Source organism: Nycticebus coucang, chromosome 3, assembly GCF_027406575.1.
Source record: "Nycticebus coucang isolate mNycCou1 chromosome 3, mNycCou1.pri, whole genome shotgun sequence".
In the NCBI taxonomy this organism is placed as follows: Eukaryota; Metazoa; Chordata; class Mammalia; order Primates; family Lorisidae; genus Nycticebus; species Nycticebus coucang.
This window is the reverse complement of record NC_069782.1, coordinates 46867427-46887389: the sequence shown is the minus strand read 5'-3', so window position 1 is coordinate 46887389 and position 19963 is coordinate 46867427. Positions and strand designations below refer to the sequence as shown.

The 19963-nt window shown below is 39.0% G+C and overlaps 1 protein-coding gene across 6 annotated transcripts in view; it reads right to left on the bottom strand.

Moving 5' to 3' along the window:
* Window positions 1-19963, bottom strand: part of CAPS2 (calcyphosine 2) — a 111614-nt gene that overhangs the window by 60787 nt on the left and 30864 nt on the right. For 3 of the 6 annotated variants that reach the window (XM_053586061.1, XM_053586056.1, XM_053586059.1), the window contains exons 1-2: window positions 16462-16541; window positions 12803-12909 (exon numbers count right to left, since the gene is read on the bottom strand). In XM_053586061.1, coding sequence (XP_053442036.1) covers window positions 12803-12883 — 81 coding nt within the window. In that variant the 5' untranslated portion in view covers window positions 12884-12909; window positions 16462-16541. Of the gene's footprint in view, window positions 1-12802; window positions 12910-16461; window positions 16542-19963 lie in introns of those variants that run through there. The other 3 variants (XM_053586057.1, XM_053586060.1, XM_053586058.1) reach the window with 2 other exon arrangements.

Sequence of the window (19963 nt, the reverse complement as noted above, 5' to 3'; positions counted from 1 at the left end):
CAAGCTAAAAGAGGATGGTCATCAACTTTTAATCTCCTAAAACAAAATAACTTTCAACCCAGGATCCTATACCCAGCTAAACTGAGTTACATTTATGACGGAGAAATTAAATACTTCAATGATATTCACATGTTGAAGAAATTTGCCATAACTAAAACAGCTCTCCAGGATATTCTCAGACCTATCCTCCATAAAGACCAGCATAATCCTCCACCACAAAATTAAACTCACCCAGAAAATCTTGATCAAATTCCAACTTCCACAGTCGAAAAAGGATTAAAAATGTCCACTGAACTCTCGAAAGGCTTATCAATATTCTCAATTAATGTGAATGGTTTAAACTGTCCTCTAAAGAGGCACAGGTTGGCTGTCTGGATACAAAAACTCAAACCAGATATCTGCTGCATACAAGAATCACATCTTACATTAAAAGACAAATATAGACTCAAGGTGTAGGGATGGTCATCTACATTCCAGGCAAAAGGAAAGCAGAAAAAAGCAGGTGATGCAATTCTGTTCACAGACGCAATAGGCTTTAAACCAACCAAAATAATTAAGGATAAAGATGGACACTTCATATTTGTTAAAGGTAACACTCAATATGAGATCTCTATTATTAATATTTATGCACCCAACCACAACACACCTCAATTTATAAGAGAAACTCTAACAGACATGAGCAACTCGATTTCCTCGACTTCCATAGTAGCTGGAGATTATAACACCCCTTTAGCAGTGCTGGATAAATCCTCCAAAAAGAAGCTAAGCAAAGAAATTTTAGATTTAAACTCAACCATTCAACATCTGGACTTAACAGACATCTACAGAACATTTCATCTCAACAAAACTGACTATACATTCTTCTCATCAGCCCATGGAACATACTCCAAAATCGATCACATCCTAGGCCACAAGTCTAACCTCAGAAAATTAAAAAAAAATAGAAATTATTCCTTGCATCTTCTCAGACCATCATGGAATAAAAGTTGAACTCAATAACAACAGGAACCTGCACACCCATACAAAAACATGGAAGCTAAACAACCTTATGCTGAAGGATAGATGGGTTACAGAAGAGATTAAGAAGGAAATCACCAAATTCTTGGAACAAAACAACAATCAAGAAATGAATTATCACAACCTCTGCGATACTGCAAAGGCAGTCCTAAGAGGGAAATTTATAGCACTGCAAGCCTTCCTCAAGAAAACAGAAAAAGAGGAAGTTAACAACTTAATGGGACATCTCAAGCAACTGGAGAAGGAAGAACACACCACCCCCAAACCCAGCAGAAGAAAAGAAATAACCAAAATCAGAGCAGAATTAAATGAAATTGAAAACAAAAGAATTATACAATAGATCAATAAATCCAGAAGTTGGTTTTTTGAAAAGATTAATAAAATAGATAAACCTTTGGCCAACCTAACCAGGAAAAAAAGTAAAATCTCTAATTTCAACAATCAGAAATGGTAAAGATGAAATAACAAAAGACCCCTCAGAAATTCAAAAAATCCTTAACGAATACTACAAGAAAATCTACTCTCAGAAATATGAAAATCTGAAAGAAATCCACCAATACCTGGAACTACGCCACCTACCAAGACTTAGCCAGAACGAAGTGGAAATGTTGAACAGGGCCTATATCAAGTTCTGAAATACCATCAATTATACAAAATCTCCCTAAAAAAGCCAGGGACCAGATGGCTTTATGTCAGAATTCTACCAAACCTTTAAAGAAGAACTATTACCTATACTACTAAACCCCTTCCAAAACATAGAAAAAGAAGGAATATTAGCCAACACATTCTACGAAGCAAACATCACCCTGATCCCAAAACCAGGGAAAGACCCAACAAGAAAAGAAAATTATAGACCAATATCACTATTGAATATTGATGCTAAAATACTATATAAGATCCTAACAAACAGAAACCAACAACACATCAAAAAAATTATACACCACGACCAAGTGGGATTTATCCCAGGGTCTCAAGGCTGGTTCAATATACGTAAATCAAACTAAAAAATAAGGACCATATGATTCTTTCAATTGATGCAGAAAAAGCTTTTGATAATATCCAGCATCCCTTCATGATCAGAACACTTAAGAAAATTGGTATAGAAGGGACATTTCTTAAACTAATAGAGGCCATCTACAGCAAACCCACCTCCAATATCGTATGGAATGGAGTTAAATTAAAATCATTTCCACTTAGATCAGGAACCAGGCAAGGTTGCCCATTGTCTCCATTGCCCTTTAACATTGTAATGGAAGTTTTAGCCATTGCAGTTAGGGAAGAAAAGGTGATCAAGGGTATCCACATAGGGTCAGAGGAGATCAAACTTTCACTTTTCGCAGATGATATGATCGTATATCTGGAAAACACGAGGGATTCTACTACAAAACTTTTAGAAGTGGGAGGCGGAGCATGATGGTGGACAGGACAGATGTGTAGCCCACTTCTCCCAAGCCACCAGGTGAGAGAAAAGGCGGTCTGGACCCTCCCTGTGTGTGGATTATTGGAGTGCACAGACAGCTGGAGACGCCCAGCGAACTGGCGGTTTGCTATATATGAGAGGTAATTTAAAATCACTGACTCTGTTGTAGAGATTCTTCCCTGCTCGGCCGTGCCGGCCAGCAGGCCCCTCCCCTATGGAGGTCAGCAGCTTATAAATGCTGACAAAATCCAATTGACAAATAATTAATCCTGAACTGAGGGAGGCATCCGAAAGGAGAGCCACTCAAAACCATGGGGTGCTGGGCAAACTGTTGGACAACTGAAGGGAAGGGATCCTGCCCGGGAAACAGACATTTTGAACTACCCAAAAGGGCGGGCAACTTTACCCCAGGTGTTGGAGGGGGCTGGCGGTTCAGGCTGCACAGCAAACTGGTGGGCGCCCATCCAAAAGGGAAACTCTGAACCATAAAACTCAGAATAACTCCCCCGAGCGCTCCAACCACAGGAACCAGCTTGAAGCCTAGGACCCGGCTTTGGCTTCTGGAGCCGCGAAGCTACTGAAGCCGTGGACCAGCTTTGGCTGCTGAAGCCACGGGAACCAGCTACAGGAGATAGAGCCACGAGCCCACCAACGACCACGCAAACTCAGCACCGCTCCCCTTATGGCCAAATGCAGTTGCCAGTTTGCGGGGGAACCTGGGAACAGAGTGGAGGGACTTAGGAAGCGTGGATACCTGCACTGAGTGGGAAGGTCGGTCGCAAGCACTGTCTGGAAAAGAACAGCCGAGGTTGCACTATTCTTAGCCGACAAACTTTTACGGAAACTCCAAAATGCGATCGGCCATGGAAGGTGGTTACCATGGTAACAGTATAAACTGTAAATCAGGTATGTCTCGGAACCACTCACAGCACCACCTGGTGTCCAGAAAGTATATTGCAGTATGAATATATTCCTACGAAAGTTGATCCCTACAGCAGACGTATAGATATTTATAGGTATATTTCTACACACAAAAATATTTTTGTAGTTGGTGCCTTTTTTTTGTTTTGTTTTGTTTTTTTGGTTTTCGTGGGTTTTTTTGTTGTTTTGTTTTTGTCTGTTTTTTCCTCACCATTTTCTTAGAGGAGATTTCGATAATTTTTTATTATTACTTTTTATATAGATATATTTTTTATTTCTATGTCTTCTAATTTTAATTTCTTCTTTCTTCTCATTTAACATTCCTTCTAACACCACTTTTTTCTCTCTTTTTTTCCTTTCTTTCAATTATTTTACGATTATCACTATTTTTATTGCAGCTGTTCTTACACTGCTGTTGTCATGGCTGTTGCCTGTATGTCTATGTGTTTCCGTCTGTCTCTGTATCTACGGGCCCATGTGCCTGGGAACCTTTGTATCTGTTTATTTGTTCATTTGGTCTCAATGAGCTTGGTGTTACGACCTGCAGCTCTGAGCTCCTAACACTCCCCTCCACTCTCACTCAGTGATCTGGAGACCTGCCCCCCAAGGAGTCCAGATTCTTGGGTGAACTCTCAAGAAGTGTAGACAGGACCTGGACTGCAGCTGGCCAGTGCTGACTCTGTAGCAAAGGAGCGAGAAGACGACGGTCAGCTGAGAGGGAATTACACTGGAGCGGTGGAGCCCCGAGGTGCAGAGCAACAGCCGTCTTCAGCAATAACAAGACCCACCCCCAGATATCCCATAGCCTCTCCTCCTGTCTTCCTGGGCAACCAGATGAGGCCGAGCATCTTCTCAGATGGCAACCACCATGGAACAGACCTGGGACTGAAACACAGGCCCCGTGAGTACAGGGTCTTCCTGAGACGGTACCGACCTGGGTGGAACACAGGGACTAGAAAACACACCTGCAGAGCCGGGAAAAAATCCCAGGGTGGGGCTGATCCAGAGGACTGCTCTACAGAGCCTAAGACGCACCTGGCCCTTAGGGGATCACCAGCCTATAGACAAAGGAGGCCAAGAGGCTACAGCCGACAACTGATCGTGCTGCGAATACAAAACCGCAGTACTAAAGAAAGGGCCTGAGGCACAGGTTCTGGGAACTCAAATCAGCCTCTCCTCTGCAGAGGAATCTGCAAGGTCAGAAACAAACTCCCACAGGGTTGTTCCCTTCACCCTGTAACATAAACTAAGGGTGGGGCTGGAACTGAGTGAACACCTCCAGCCTCCATCAAGTGCCCGAGGTTGACAGGGGCCACACCACCCCATGCTGGATAAAGACAGAGAATAGCGGCCTAGTCGAGCAGACACAGACTACCCTGTGACTTAGGCAGGTGCAAACCCTTGGAGTATCTGCTTACTGCAGACAACTGACTGGGTCACAGCCCTGTGGGGCTAGCAGCGACTGGGTGTGACAGAGCTGCAAGGTGGGGAAGGAGGCATCAATCTTCCCAGACTGATCTATTTACTGGTGGCTCTTCCTGACTCCACGCAGCACTGGAGCAAGCCATTTTAGAGCAGTCACCAGACCCCTGTGATCCAGTTCCCAGGGACCTCTTGAACTCTCCCACTCAAGGCAGCTGCTGACTGAACAATTGACTTGGACCTTTTGAACTCAGTCACTCACCTGAGGAAAATCCAGGTGGTGCCCTGGGTGTGTGGTTGTAGGAAGGTTTGATTTTCCTTTTCCATTTGTTGCCTGTGGTGGGTGGGGTGACTTAATTGCTGGTATTTCTCCACAGCTGAGACTACAACCCAGAGTAACTGTTTCACTAGGGTCACATGGAAACCAGCTGAAAACAAGACAGAACCACTTAGCCCCTCTACACCAACAGGGCCCCAGTTTCTCAGGCCACAGCACTGTATGGGTCCTCGACAAACACCAAAGGAAAATCAAAGGGAGTAAAACAATCATGGGGCGGAATCAGCAGAAAAACTCTGGTAACATGAATAACCAGAATAGATCAACCTCGCCAAGGAAAGACACGGCAGATGTAATTGAAGATCCCATTCACAAACAACTGGCTGAGATGTCAGAAATTGAATTCAGAATTTGGATAGCAAACAAGATTAACAAAATGGATTAGGAATTCGTGGAGAAATTCAAAAGCTGTCTCAAGAATTTAATGAATTTAAGGACAAAACCACCAAAGACTTAGACACACTGAAACAAGAATTTGCAGCCCTCAAAGATATGAAAAATACAGTAGAATCCCTCAGCAACAGAATGGACCAAGCAGAAGAAAGGATCTCCGACATTGAAGACAAAGCCTTTGAACGCTCCCAAACTCTCAAAGAGGAAGAGAAATGGAGAGCAAAAATGGATCACTCACTCAGAGAACTCTGGGATAACTCGAAGAAGGCAAATATCCAACTCATAGGAATTCCTGAAACAGATGAAGTGGCCTCACTGGGCGCGGAGGTCCTTCTGCATGAAATTATGAAAGAGAATTTTCCAGACATGCCTAGAGAACCTGAAATTCAGATAGCAGATAGCTTCAGAACCCCAGCACGACTCAACCCCAATAAGACATCCCCCAGGCATATCATAATTAACTTCACTAAAGTTAATATGAAGGAGAAAATTCTCAAAGCGGCCAGGTGAAAGAAATCTATTACCTTCAAAGGGAAGAACATTAGAATGACTGCAGATCTCTCTGCTGAAACTTTTCAAGCCAGAAGAAGGTGGTCATCAACGTTTAATCTCCTCAAGCAAAACAACTCTCAACCCCGGATCTTGTACCCAGCTAAACTGAGTTTCATTTATGATGGAGAAATTAAATACTCTAATGACATACATATGCTAAATAAATTTGCCATAACCAAACCAGCTCTTCAGGATATTCTCTGACCTATCCTCCATAATAACCAACCCAATCCTCTACTACAAAAGTAAACTCACTCAGAAACTTCTGATCAAACTCCAACTTCCACAATGTCAAAAGGATTAAACATGTCCACTGGACTTTCGAAAAACTCAATACCCCAAATTTCACCAAACTTATCAATACTCTCCATTAATGTGAATGGCTTAAACTGCCCTCTAAAGAGACATAGGTTAGCTGACTGGAAACAAAAACTCAGGCCAGACATTTGTTGCATACAAGAGTCACATCTTAACTTAAAAGACAAATACAGACTCAGGGTGAAAGGATGGTCACCCAAATTTCAGGCAAATAGTAACCAGAAAAAAGCAGGAGTTGCAATTTTATTTGTGGATACAATAGGCTTTAAACCAACAAAAGTAAGGAAGGACAAAAATGGTCACTTCATATTTCTTAAGGGTAAGACTCAATATGATGAGATTTCAATTATTAATATCTATTCACCCAACCAGAATGCACCTCAATTTATAAGAGAAACTCTAACAGACATTCATTTCCTCCAACTCTATAATAGTCGGAGATTTTAATACTCCTTTAGCAATGATGGATCGATCCTCCAACAAAAAGCTGAGTAAAGAAATTCTAGATTTAAATCTAACCATCCAGCATTTAGATTTAGCAGACTTCTACAGAACATTTCATCCCAACAAAACTGAATACACATACTTCTCATCAGCCCACGGAACTTAATCCAGAATCGATCGCATCTTAGGTCACAAGTCTAACCTCAGTAAATTTAAAGGAATAGAAGTTATTCCATGCATCTTCTTGGACCATCATGGAATAAAACTTGAGATGAGTAACAACAGGAATCTGCATACACATACAAAAACATGGAAGTTAAATAACCTTATGCTGAATGATAGCTAGGTCAGAGATGAGATCAAGAAGGAAACTGCCAAATTTCTAGAACAAAACGACAATGAAGACATGAACTATCAGAACCTCTGGGACACCGCAAAGGCAGTTCTAAGAGGGAAATTTATAGCACTGCAAGCCTTCCTCAGGAGAACGGAAAGAGAGGAAGTAAGCAACTTAATGGGACATCTCAAGAGACTGGAAATGGAAGAACACTCCAACCCCAAATCCAGTAGAAGAAAAGAAATAACCAAAATCAAATGAAATTGAAAACAAAAGAATAATACAACAGATCAATAAATCAAAAAGCTGGTTTTTTGAAAAGGTCAACAAAATAGATAAACCTTTGGCCAACCTAATCAGGAAAAAAAGAGTAAAATCTCTAATCTCATCAATCAGAAATAACAAAGACGAAATAACAACAGACTCCTCAGAAATCCAAAAAATCCTTAATGAATATTACAAGAAACTTTACTCTCAGAAATATGAAAATCTGAAGGAAATGGACCGTTACTTGGAAGCATGTCACCTTCCAAGACTTAACCAAAATCAAGTGGAAATGTTGAACAGGCCCATATCAAGTTCAGAAATAACATCAACCATACAAAATCTCCCCAAAAAGAAAAGCCCGGGACCAGATGGTTTTACATCAGAATTCTACCAAACCTTTAAAGAGGAATTAGTACCTATATTACTCACCCTGTTCCAAAAGGTAGAAAAAGAAGGAAGACTACCCAACACATTCTATGAAGCAAACATCACCCTGATCCCCAAACCAGGAAAAGACCCAACAAGAAAAGAAAATTACAGACCAATATCACTAATGAATATAGATGCAAAAATATTCAACAAGATTCTAACAAACAGATCCAGCAACATATCAAACAAATCATACATCATGACCAAGTCGGTTTTATCCCAGGGTCTCAAGGCTGGTTCAATATACGTAAATCTATAAATGTAATTCAGCACATAAACAAATTTAAAAACAAAGACCATATGATTCTCTCAATCGATGAAGAAACAGCTTTTGATAACATCCAACATCCCTTCATGATCAGAACACTTAAGAAAATTGGTATAGAAGGGACATTTCTTAAACTGATAGAGACCATCTACAGCAAACCCACAGCCAATATCATATTGAATGGAGTTAAATAGGAATCATTTCCACTCAGATCAGGAACCAGACAAGGCTGCCTATTGTCTCCATTGCTCTTTAACATTGTAATGGAAGTTTTAGCCACTGCAATTAGGGAAGAAAAGGCGATCAAGGGTATCCACATAGGGTCAGAAGAGATCAAACTTTCGCTCTTCGCAGATGATGATTGTATATCTGGAAAATACTAAGGACTCTACTACAAAACTATTAGAAGTGATCGAGGAATACAGCAGTGTCTCAGGTTACAAAATCAACATTCATAAATTGGTAGCCTTTATATATACCAAAAATAGTCAAGTTGAAAAAACAGTTAAGGACTCTATCCCATTCACAGTAGTGCCAAAGAAGATGAAATACTTGGGAGTTTATCTAACAAAGGACGTGAAAAATCTCTATAAAGAGAACTATGAAACTCTAAAAAAAGAGACAGCCGAGAATGTTAACAAATGGAAAAATATACCATGCTCATGGTTGGGAAGAATCAACATTGTTAAAATGTCCATACTACCCAAAGCAATATATAATTTCAATGCAATCCCCATTAAAGCTCCACTGTCATACTTTAAAGATCTTGAAAAAATAATACTTCGTTTTATATGGAATCAGAAAAAAACCTCAAATAGCCAAAACATTACTCAAAAATAAAAACAAAGCAGGAGGAATCATGCTACCAGACCTCAGACTATACTACAAAATCGATAGTGATCAAAACAGCACGGTACTGGCACAAAAACAGAGAAGTAGATGTCTGGAACAGAATACAGAACCAAGAGATGAATCCAGCTAATTACCGTTATTTAATCTTTGACAAGCCAATTAAAAACATTCAGTGGGGAAAAGATTCCCTATTTAACAAATGATGCTGGGTGAACTGGCTGGCAACCTGTAGAAGACTGAAACTGGACCCACGCCTCTCACCATTAACCAAGATAGACTCTCACTGGATTAAAGATTTAAACCTAAGACATGAAACTATAAAAATACTAGAAGAGAGTGCAGGGAAACCCTTGAAGAAATTGAGTTGGGCGAGTTTTTTATGAGAAGGACCCCCCGGGCAATTGAAGCTGCTTCAAAAATACACTATTGGGCTTGATCAAACTAAAAAGCTTCTGCACAGCCAAGAACACAGTAAGTAAAGCAAGCAAACAGCCCTCAGAATGGGAGAAGATATTTACAGGTTATGTCTCCGACAAAGGTTTAATAACCAGAATCCACAGAGAACTCAAACGCATCAGCAAGAAAAGAACAAGGGATCCATCGCAGGCTGGGCAAGGGACTTGAAGAGAAACTTCTCTGAAGAAGACAGGCGCACGGCCTTCAGACATATGAAAAAATGCTCATCATCTTCAATCATCAGAGAAATGCAAATCAAAACTACTTTGAGATATCATCTAACTCCATTGAGACTAGCCTATATCACAAAATCCCAAGACCAGAGATGTTGGTGTGGATGTGGAGAAAAGGGAACACTTGTGCACTGCTGGTGGGAATGCAAATTAATACATTCCTTTTGGAAAGAGATATGGAGAACACTTAGTGATCTAAAAATAGATCTGCCATTCGATCCTGTAATCCCTCTACTGGGCATATACCCAGAAGACCAAAAATCACATCATAACAAAGATATTTGTATCAGAATATTTATTGCAGCCCTATTCATAATTGCTAAGTCATGGAAAAAGCCCAAGTGCCCATCGATCCACGAATGGATTAATAAATTGTGGTATATGTATACCATGGAATATTATGCAGCTTTAAAAAAAGATGGAGACTTTACCTCTTTCATGTTTACATGGATGGAGCTGGAACATATTCTTCTTAGTAAAGTGTCTCAAGAATGGAAGAAAAAGTACCCAGTGTACTCACCCTTATTATGAAACTAATGTAGGACCTTCATATGAAAGCTATAACCCAGTTACAACCTAAGAATAGGGAGAAGGGAGAAGGGAGAAAGGGAGGGGAGAGAGAGGGGAGATAGGTGGAGGGAGGGGGATTAATGGGATTACACCTGCGGTGCATCTTACAAGGGTATATGTGAATCCTAGTAAATGTGGAATGTAAAGGTTTTAGCAAAATAACTAAGAAAATGCTACGAAAGCTATGTTAACTAGTGTGATGAAAATGTGTCAAACGATCTATGAAGCAAGTGTATGGTGCCCCATGATCATACTAATGTACACAGCTATGATTTAATAAAAATAAATAAATAAATAAATAAATAAATAAAAACTTTTAGAAGTGATCAAGGAATACAGCAATGTCTCAGGCTACAAAATCAACACCCATAAATCTGTAGCCTTTATATATACCAACAATAACCAAGCTGAAAAAACAGTCATAGACTCTATTCCTTTCACAGCAGTGCCAAAGAAGATGAAATATTTTGGAGTATACCTAACAAAGGATGTGAAAGATCTCTATAAAGAGAACTATGAAACCTTAAGAAAAGAAATAGCTGAAGATCTTAACAGATGGAAAAACATACCATGCTCATGGCTGGGAAGAATCAACATTGTTAAAATGTCCATATTACCCAAAGCAATATATAATTTTAATGCAATTCCTATTAAAGCTCCATTGTCATATTTTAAAGATCTTGAAAAAATAATACTTCGTTTTATATGGAATCAGAAAAAACCTCAAATAGCCAAAACATTACTGCGCAATAAAAACAAAGCAGGAGGAATCATGCTACCAGACCTGAGACTGTACTATAAATCGATAGTGATCAAAACAGCATGGTTTTGGCACAAAAACAGAGAAGTAAATGTGTGGAACAGAATAGAGTACCAAGAGATGAATCCAGCTACTTACCGTTATTTGATCTTTGACAAGCCAATTAAGAACATTCAGTGGGGAAAAGATTCCCTATTTAACAAACGGTGCTGGGTAAACTGGCTGGCAACCTGTAGAAGATTGAAACTGGACCCACACCTTTTACCATTAACTAAGAAAGACTCTCACCGGATTAAAGATTTAAACTTAAGACATGAAACTATAAAAATACCTGAAGAAAGTGCAGGGAAAACTCTTGAAGGAATTGGCCTGGGTGAATATTTTATGAGGAGGACTGCCCAGGCAATTGAAGCAGTATCAAAAATACACTACTAGGACCTGATCAAACTAAAAAGCTTCTGCACAGCCAAGAACATAGTAAGTAAAGCAAGCAGATAGCCCTCAGAATGGGAGAAAATATTTGCAGGTTATACCTCCGATAAAGGTCTAATAACCAGAATCCACAGAGAACTCAAACGTATTAGCAAGAAAAGAACAGGTGATCCCATCTCAGGGTGGGCAAGGGACTTGAAGAGAAACTTCTCTAAAGAAGACAGACACACAATCTACAAACACATGAAAAAAAGCTCATCATCCTTCATCATCAGAGAAATGCAAATCAAAACTACTTTGAGATATCACCTAACCCCAGTAAAAGTAGCCCATATAACAAAATCCCAAAACCAGGGATGTTGGCGTGGATGTGGAGAAAAGGGCACATTTCTACACTGCTGGTGGGAATGCACACTAATTCGTCCCTTCTGGAAGGATGTTTGGAGAATACTTAGAGACCTAAAAATAGACCTGCCATTCGATCCTGTAATTCCTTTACTAGGTTTATACCCAGAAGACCAAAAGTCACAATATAACAAAGACATCTGTACCAGAATGTTTACTGCAGCCCAATTCATAATCGCTAAGTCATGGAAGAAGCCCAAGTGCCCATCGACCCACAGATGGACTAGCAAATTGTGGTACATGTATACCATGGAATATTATGCAGCCTTAAAGAAAGATGGAGACTTTACCTCTTTCATGGTTACATGGATGGAGCTGGAACATATTCTTCTTAGCAAAGTATCTCAGGAGTGGAAGGAAAAGTATCCAATGTACTCAGCTCTACTATGAAGCTAAACTATAGTTTTCACATGAAGGCTATAACCCAACTATAGCACAAGACTATGGGGAAAGGGCCAAGGAAGGGGAAGGGAAGGGGGAGGTTTTGGTGGAGGGAGGGTAATGGGTGGGGCCACACCTACCGTGCATCTTAGAATGGGTACAGGCGAAACTTACTAAATGCAGAATACAAATGCCTACATACAGTAACTAAGAAAATGCCATGAAGGCTACGTTGAACTGGTTGATGAGAATATTTCAGATTGTATATGAAACCAGCACATTATACCCCTTGATTGCACTAATGTACACAGCTATGACTTAACAATAAAAACAAATAAATTAAAAAAATAAAGTGGTTTTCAAAATTTAAAAAATAAATAAATAAATAAAAATAAAACTAACTCAAGCAGTGGCAAATTTTTCACATAATTATTATCTTCAATTTTGGTAGTTCCATTCTTCAAATCTAGGAAATGTTTATCCTAAGAATTTGTGAGTATTAGTAGTCATAGAAAAAGACATAAAGAAAGCATCAGAAAATCACTGAATGAATCATCCTGAAACAGGGAAATGATATCACTCACATACTTGTAGAGGCTTCTTTCCTCCAGAGAATGGTGGAATTTGGCTCCTAGAAGCAGCAGCAACTCCTTTAACCACTAAATCCATTCACGTTAGTGTTATCAGGCAGTCTACTTTGAAAAAAGCAAAATAAATATAAAGTAATTCTTAACCTTATTTTAATAAGCCACACAAATGACATAATAATATCACATGGAAAGCATCATCCGGTTAATCACTTTTATTTCTTTCACCAGAATCAGCTATTTGTAAGGCAGTTAAATTATGCCCTGCGGGTGTCTAAGCACATGGCCCTAAAGACATCCACATCCTAATCCCTAGACCCTGTAAATACATTACCATACATAGAAAAGAGTACTTTTCAAGTGTAATTACGGATTTTGAGATGGAGACATTATCCTGAATTATCTAGTGGACTCAAAGTAATCATCACGGTCCTTATCAGAGGCAGGTGCGACAGTCTGAATAAGAGGGAAGCAGAGGTCAGAGAGTGGCAAAGATGCTACCCACGCAGCTGGCTCTGAAGGAAGAGGCCATGAGAAGTCTCCACAGGGCAGAAGAGGCAAAGAATGAATTCTGCCCTGAAGCCTCCAGAAGGAATCACCCCTGCTGACAGCTGAGTTTTAGCACCTGAAGACTGATTCCGACCTCCAGAATTATAAACGAATAAATTGACGGTTTTAAACTGCTAAATTCATGATAATCTTTTAGCAGCAAAAAGAAACCAATGCATGTCCCTTTTCTCCACCACATTGAGATATATATTTATTTTCTTTATCCTAACTTTTATTAGTTTTGGTTTTGCCATAGTAGGCTAATGAAAATATTTTTAGGAAAAGTATTCTTCATCTAATACGAAGAATAAAATAGAGTGAACGTTTTAATTAGTAACTATGTGCTGATTGGTAAAAATGCTTGCAAGAGAATGTTGAACATAGTTAAGCTTGAAAATATTTACAAAATATAGATCAGTGAATGTATCTGATATTAAAATGTTGTATATTTTATACTTCATCCTTATATTACCAAAGATAATTTTTTAAATTATTCCTTCATACTTTTTTCTATACTTAACCTTGAGTTTATTTAATCATAAATTATTTCTGAGTTTTTTTAAACATAGCATGTCATAATGCCAGCTATTTGTTATCATGCTAATTTTTGTCATTTTCCCATAATTTAAGCTTAAGTAAGAACTTCATCTCTCTGAGCCAATGTTTCTGATATGTAAAGTAAATTTAATGTTAGCACTTTTCTCATCCTTCTGGAATAATGTAACATTCAACAAATGGTAGTCATCATTATTATTAAAAGGTATTCTTATTTGACTCTCCCCAATGAAAACTTTTACCTAAAAGATACCCCAGTTCCTTATGAATTTATGTACAGGGTTTTTCTTCATTTCATGTGCAGACCACCCCTCCCCTCAAACCCTTGTCTTCAGTCTGGAATTCAACTCTAAGAATAAAATCAAGAAGATTTATCAACTAACAATAGACTTATCCTAAAAATATCACAAATCATCGTATTTGAAACTACTATAGTTCTATGGACAGCTGTCCTTTCAGAGCCATTTTTCATAAGGAAATAACTGTTTTGAAAGTTGCTACTGGTTTGGTTTGGAGATTTGTTTGTTTGTTTTGGAGGCTGGGTTGTTAGATTAATCGTAGGAGTTACTGTATTTGACACAATATTTACAGGTAACAAACCCAAGCTGAGACAGGGATACTGAGCCATCATCACAGTGATTTTCCCCACACATCAGCCTCTTAATTATTTATAGCTTAGCAATGATTGCAGCCATTTCAAAATCACCCTACTTCACTTTAGGTCACAATTCATTTGCAAATAATAAAATGGCAAAAGTTAAATCCTCAAATGTCCAGGTCCTCCTGGCCCCTGTACTTTCCCAGTCATGACAGCCATCACTCTTCACTGTAATTTGCTTTCCATTTCCCTAATAAACGACCAAGATCAGAAAGGTTGGTATCTCCTGCCCTTAATATAGCATAGATAATTAATAAATATTTATTTTGTCAACAAATAAATTAATGCATAGCCAAATGCATGTGTACATTTTAACATATTCTTAGTTTCACATCTCTGTACATCATGACATAATCATAAGGCCAACATTTAATTCCCTTTTCAAACAATGAGATAAGGTGTTTGTAGCACTGAACGATAGTCTCCAGTCTTTAATAAAAGACTGTAACCTTACTAAGGCCAGGACTACTGGCTTTGCTCACTGTATCTCTCAGGACTCACAAAACCTAGAAAAGAGTAAGAACTTCATAAACATTTGTTAAAAAATGAATGCAGTCAAGTCAGATGTACGTTAATTCAGAATTTCATAGAATAAAAATGCTTTATTCAGATATAGTAAAACTATTCAAAAGACAATGCCATCATATATGGAACACTCCTGGATTTACAGAATTAAAGGAGTTAGGCCTCTGACACCCCACTTAGAGGATCTTAAGAGTTGGCCAGTGCTTCAGTGACAAAACAGCCCAACCTTCTGATTTTAAAGCTGAGCAAGCTGAGATCCAGAAAAGTGAATTTTACTTGGCCAAATTGTTGCCAATTATTGCAGAACCTGAGTTCATACACAGTTTTCAGACTTTCTTCCAATATACTGTATCCTCGCTGGAACAGCTGATAGAAAAATCAGAGGGTAATTAATCAGCTGTAGAGGTTAACAAATACCAGAAACCTGACTCTGGTGCGCAAGAATCAGCACTCCAAAGAAACAGCTGTGGGCCAATCTTTGCAACACATGCCAAGGGTTTCCATTTGGGATATGTTGGAGGTTGGGGGTGGCAGAAGCAAAGAACACTTCTAAATGGCTTGTGTCCCCACTCAAACTGCTGCAAGTCATCAGATGTCATTCCACTAATAAATATTGTTGGCTGATATCTTAGTGCTACCAAAGAGAATGGAGTCCGCTTCCCTCTTCCCTCATTTTTTAAGAATGAGTATTTCCAATTCCAATTATCATTTCTTTCAATGAGTGATATTAGTAGTTATTAATATTACGTATACCAAGTCAGACTATAACGGAGAGCACAGAATAAACTGATCTGATCCAACTCATAAAACAAGAGAAAAGGAAAGAGACACAGTTTGGTATTTAAGCTTCATGAGGGCAGCGACCAAGTCTACTGTGGATCCCAGGTGATCACAGACCCAGGCCTCTGAACCGAATTTGAGGTCATTCCTGATTTTGAACAAAGCAGAGTAACCCTCCTTGCGCTCCTATTGGTTCCCCCAAAATCATACTACAGAGCACCCACAATGTACCAAAAGGAATTTCCTACTCCCTTCGTATTATCTGGGAATTTCCCAAGGTGAGGGACACAGTGGACAGCCAAAGGCACTGGACCTAACAAACTGTGAGTTTAGAGAAGGGCGCTTCCACCTGAACCTCTGACCGCACTGGCTGGAAGGACGTTCGGGAAAAGGCCTGGACAGTCCGGGCCGCGTCTGCAGGTTGCCTGGCAACAGGCGCCTCTGATCGCCCTCTCATTTCCAGAGGAAAAAAAGGTCGCCTGACAAGTCCCTTGCACCTTTCACGCCACCCACCGCCTCACCCCCCACTCCCAATCTGTGTCCCCCGTTCCTCCGCGCGGCCGCTCGACACCCCGCAGCGCTCGCAGACTTACTTGCTGGAAAACCCCCAACCTCCAGCGAAACCTTTCCTGCGCAGGCAGAGGCTCGGTGTGCGGCTCCACGGCGCCCCGAAACCCCGGCTAGGGGCTGGAGCGGACTCACTCACTCACCTGTGCTGCGGCAGCTCGGGGAGAAGGCCAAAGCCCGGCCCGGATCCACGAAGGATTGAATCCTATTAAATATTCCACAGAACACCTTTCTCTATCGGATGCCCAGAGCCCAGATTGATATTTCGAGAGGGATAAAAATTTAAGAATATTCTGTAATATCCTCTCTCAAGGAGCTTGCACTTATTTAAAAACACAAAACTTAGTATATTAAACATAAAAATATAACTTTAAATATGTGTGAATATATTACATGATTTCATATACAATTATATGAATGTGTATGTGCGTGTCTATATGGGCATAGAATTACAATTTAAAATGACATAATGGAGAGGGCACAGGCCTAGTCAGGAAATTTCTCTTTTATTCTTTACTCTGGCAATTTGTTCTGCACACACTCTCTTTGGGTAACATCTCCTCATCCATAAAGAAGAGAGGGTTTTAAATATTTCTGAGGATATACACCCCTTCCACACGGACTAACTGTCCTAAATTGCACAGGTGAGTGTCAAATACCCAAATTAGAAGTTAGATCCTATGAAGCCTAATCCAGTTCTCTTCCCAAATAACCATGTTGTTTTTCTGGTTTGCAGTAACTTTGAAAAAATCAGTTCTCTGGAAAATGTTAGTCCATTTTGCATTGCTATAAAGGTATAACTCAGGCTGGCTAATATGTAGAGAAGAGAGGCTAATTTGGCTCACGGCTCTGCATGCTGATCAAGAAGCATGGCACCATGGCACGAGCTTCTGGTTCTGGCGGGCTTCAAGTTCCAATCAAGGTGGAAGGTGAAGGGGCAGTGGGCTCCTCCCCCAGGCAGAGCAGGAGCAAAGAGGAAGTAGGTGGTGCCAGGCTCTTTAAAAAGCTGCTGTCTTGCTGAAATAAGGAAGGGAGAACTCACTCATTATCTCAGAGAGCACCAAGCCATTCAAGAAAGATCTGACCTTCCCACACACCTCCCACCAGGCCTACCTCCAAAACTAGGGATCAAATTTCAACATGAGGCTTGGAAAAGCCAAACATCCAAACCATATGGAAATGTATCAAAATGTGTAGATCAGAGCTGGTTTGGGAGCTGAAACACAAACACATTTTTAAAGCATAAAAATAGTGAATTCAACTGGTATACTGTAATCACTCTATTTCTCCTTTTTACTTCATAAAATGCATCCACACATTTCCCACACATAGAAAGAAAAACAAAGGTAAAGTGTGTGTTTGTGGGGATGGGGAAAGCACACAATAGTGAAACAAAAAAACTAAACTTTAACTTCTAAATATTTATCAAAGACTGTAAAAAAAAAAAATCTGCTGCCAGACTAACTTTGGCCATTCCGTAAATAGATATACAAGATAATAACATTAGGACACATCCTTGTCTATTCCTGATACTTAGCCTTTGTCTACCTAAATTGTTTCAGTGTCCTGAATGTAACTGTCTAAGCCATTGGGAACATGATCCAAAAAACATACTCAATTCAGGCATTTTGTTAAAACATCTGTTTAAGAGTAATAATCTTAGGTTATGTGTTAACTATATGTATGATAATTTTTTGCTAATTTTAAATTCATTATGAAATTTCTGTCCTTGTTATAGCCAGTTAATTTCTTTATACACTAAGTGAAGCTACATTAACTATGTTTAACTTTTATCACTTTGCAGATCCAAACTTGTTGCACTTGAACCTCAGCTTTTACTTTAAGTTTTCATTTACTTGTTCATTCATTCATGTATTCAGTAAACATCCACTGAACACCTACTATCTACCAATATACCCAATGTTAGGAAATGTAAAACTTATAAGCTGACCCAGTATTGCTTTTTAAATTTTTAAATGAAAAATATTTATTTATTTTTACACAAGCAAGATTATTTTGTTAATATTAATATTTCAGATTGAGAAGGATTCTGTACATATTTAGTATTTCATATTGATGTAGTTTTTTATTTCAAATCAGTATTTGATGTTTAGATTACATTGTTTTCAATTCTAAGGTAAGGTTTAAGTTGTAGTTGAGTCCTTCACCCAGGGCTTGTACTGAAACACCCTCACATTGTGCATATTAGGTGAGATCCTGCCAATCACCCCTCCTCCTCCCTCAAAAATATTTATTGAACGTCTTGCATATATGTATATAACAGGTAAGATGTAGTTTCTGCTCTCAAGAGGCTTATAACGATGCAATTTTATTAGAAAATTAAAGAGCATTCTTTTTTTATTCATTCATTTAATAGATTTTTATGGAGGGCCTACAAGTTTAGTATCAAGGTGCCGGGGATGTAGAGTGATCAAGGAAGACTGCAATGAAGGGAGTTGTGCAAGAGCATTGCAGGCAAAAGGAACAGCAAGTACAGAGGGGCTGAGGGGAGAGCATCCTTGTCAAACAGACAGATGTGGCTGAAGGAGAGTGAGGTAAGAGTGAAAGCAGGAAAGGAGCCAGAGAGCTAGGCATGGTTAGATTATGTAGTGCCTTGTGGGCCATGCTTAGGACTTCAGATTTTGTATTGTGACTCCCACAATCAAGTCAGTCAATTCCTTAAAATTTCGATTTCCCTACCCCCATATATATAAATTTCTTTCTATATCTGTATATATAATGGCATGCACTTGTATGTAGAGACATGTATGTGTGTACATAAGTCCATGTCTGTATGTACATTGGGGTATGGAATATCGGAAGCTAGTTTGAGCTATGTACTAAAGTAGCACACATAGTATTTCCTAGTAAAATTTCCATTAAGATACGGTATTTGTCCCATTTTATAATCTAATTTTCTGCTTTTTACTTAAAAATGTTAACAGTTTTGCAAAATGTTTTTTTGTTTGTTTTCTTTTTAGTTCAAGGTCAATTAACTATGACAGAATATTCTATAGATGTAAATATATGTTCACCTGAATTAAATGCACTGTGTAAAATCTCAAATGATTAACTAAGGATATTTATTTGAACCCCAGAAATGCTGAAAAATGTCATTTAATATCATGGAAAAAATGCTGGTTTATTATTGAATAACAATATAAGGGAGATCAAGTAAGCAGTAGAATGTACCCTGTCCTCGTCTTTAGCATAGCATCCAAACTAACAAAAAGGAAAGGTTTTGTCGAGAGGATCTGCTTTTGGGGGGGTGGGGGATCTGTCTATTTTTACCCTTTGAGGTATTCAGTCTCTTTTAGATGAAAAAATAGCAGCAGATTGTTAAATGTTTAACCAGTTAATAAATTTAGTGCATAGTGCGTCACTTAGTATATGATTTACTTATTATTTTTTTTTCAATTTACCTATACTTATTCTTTTTTTTTTTTTTTGTCAATTTACCTATACTTATCCTTTTCAAGTCTCTGAGGAAAGGGGCAATATGGTGCTGATGTTTACTTAAAATATATA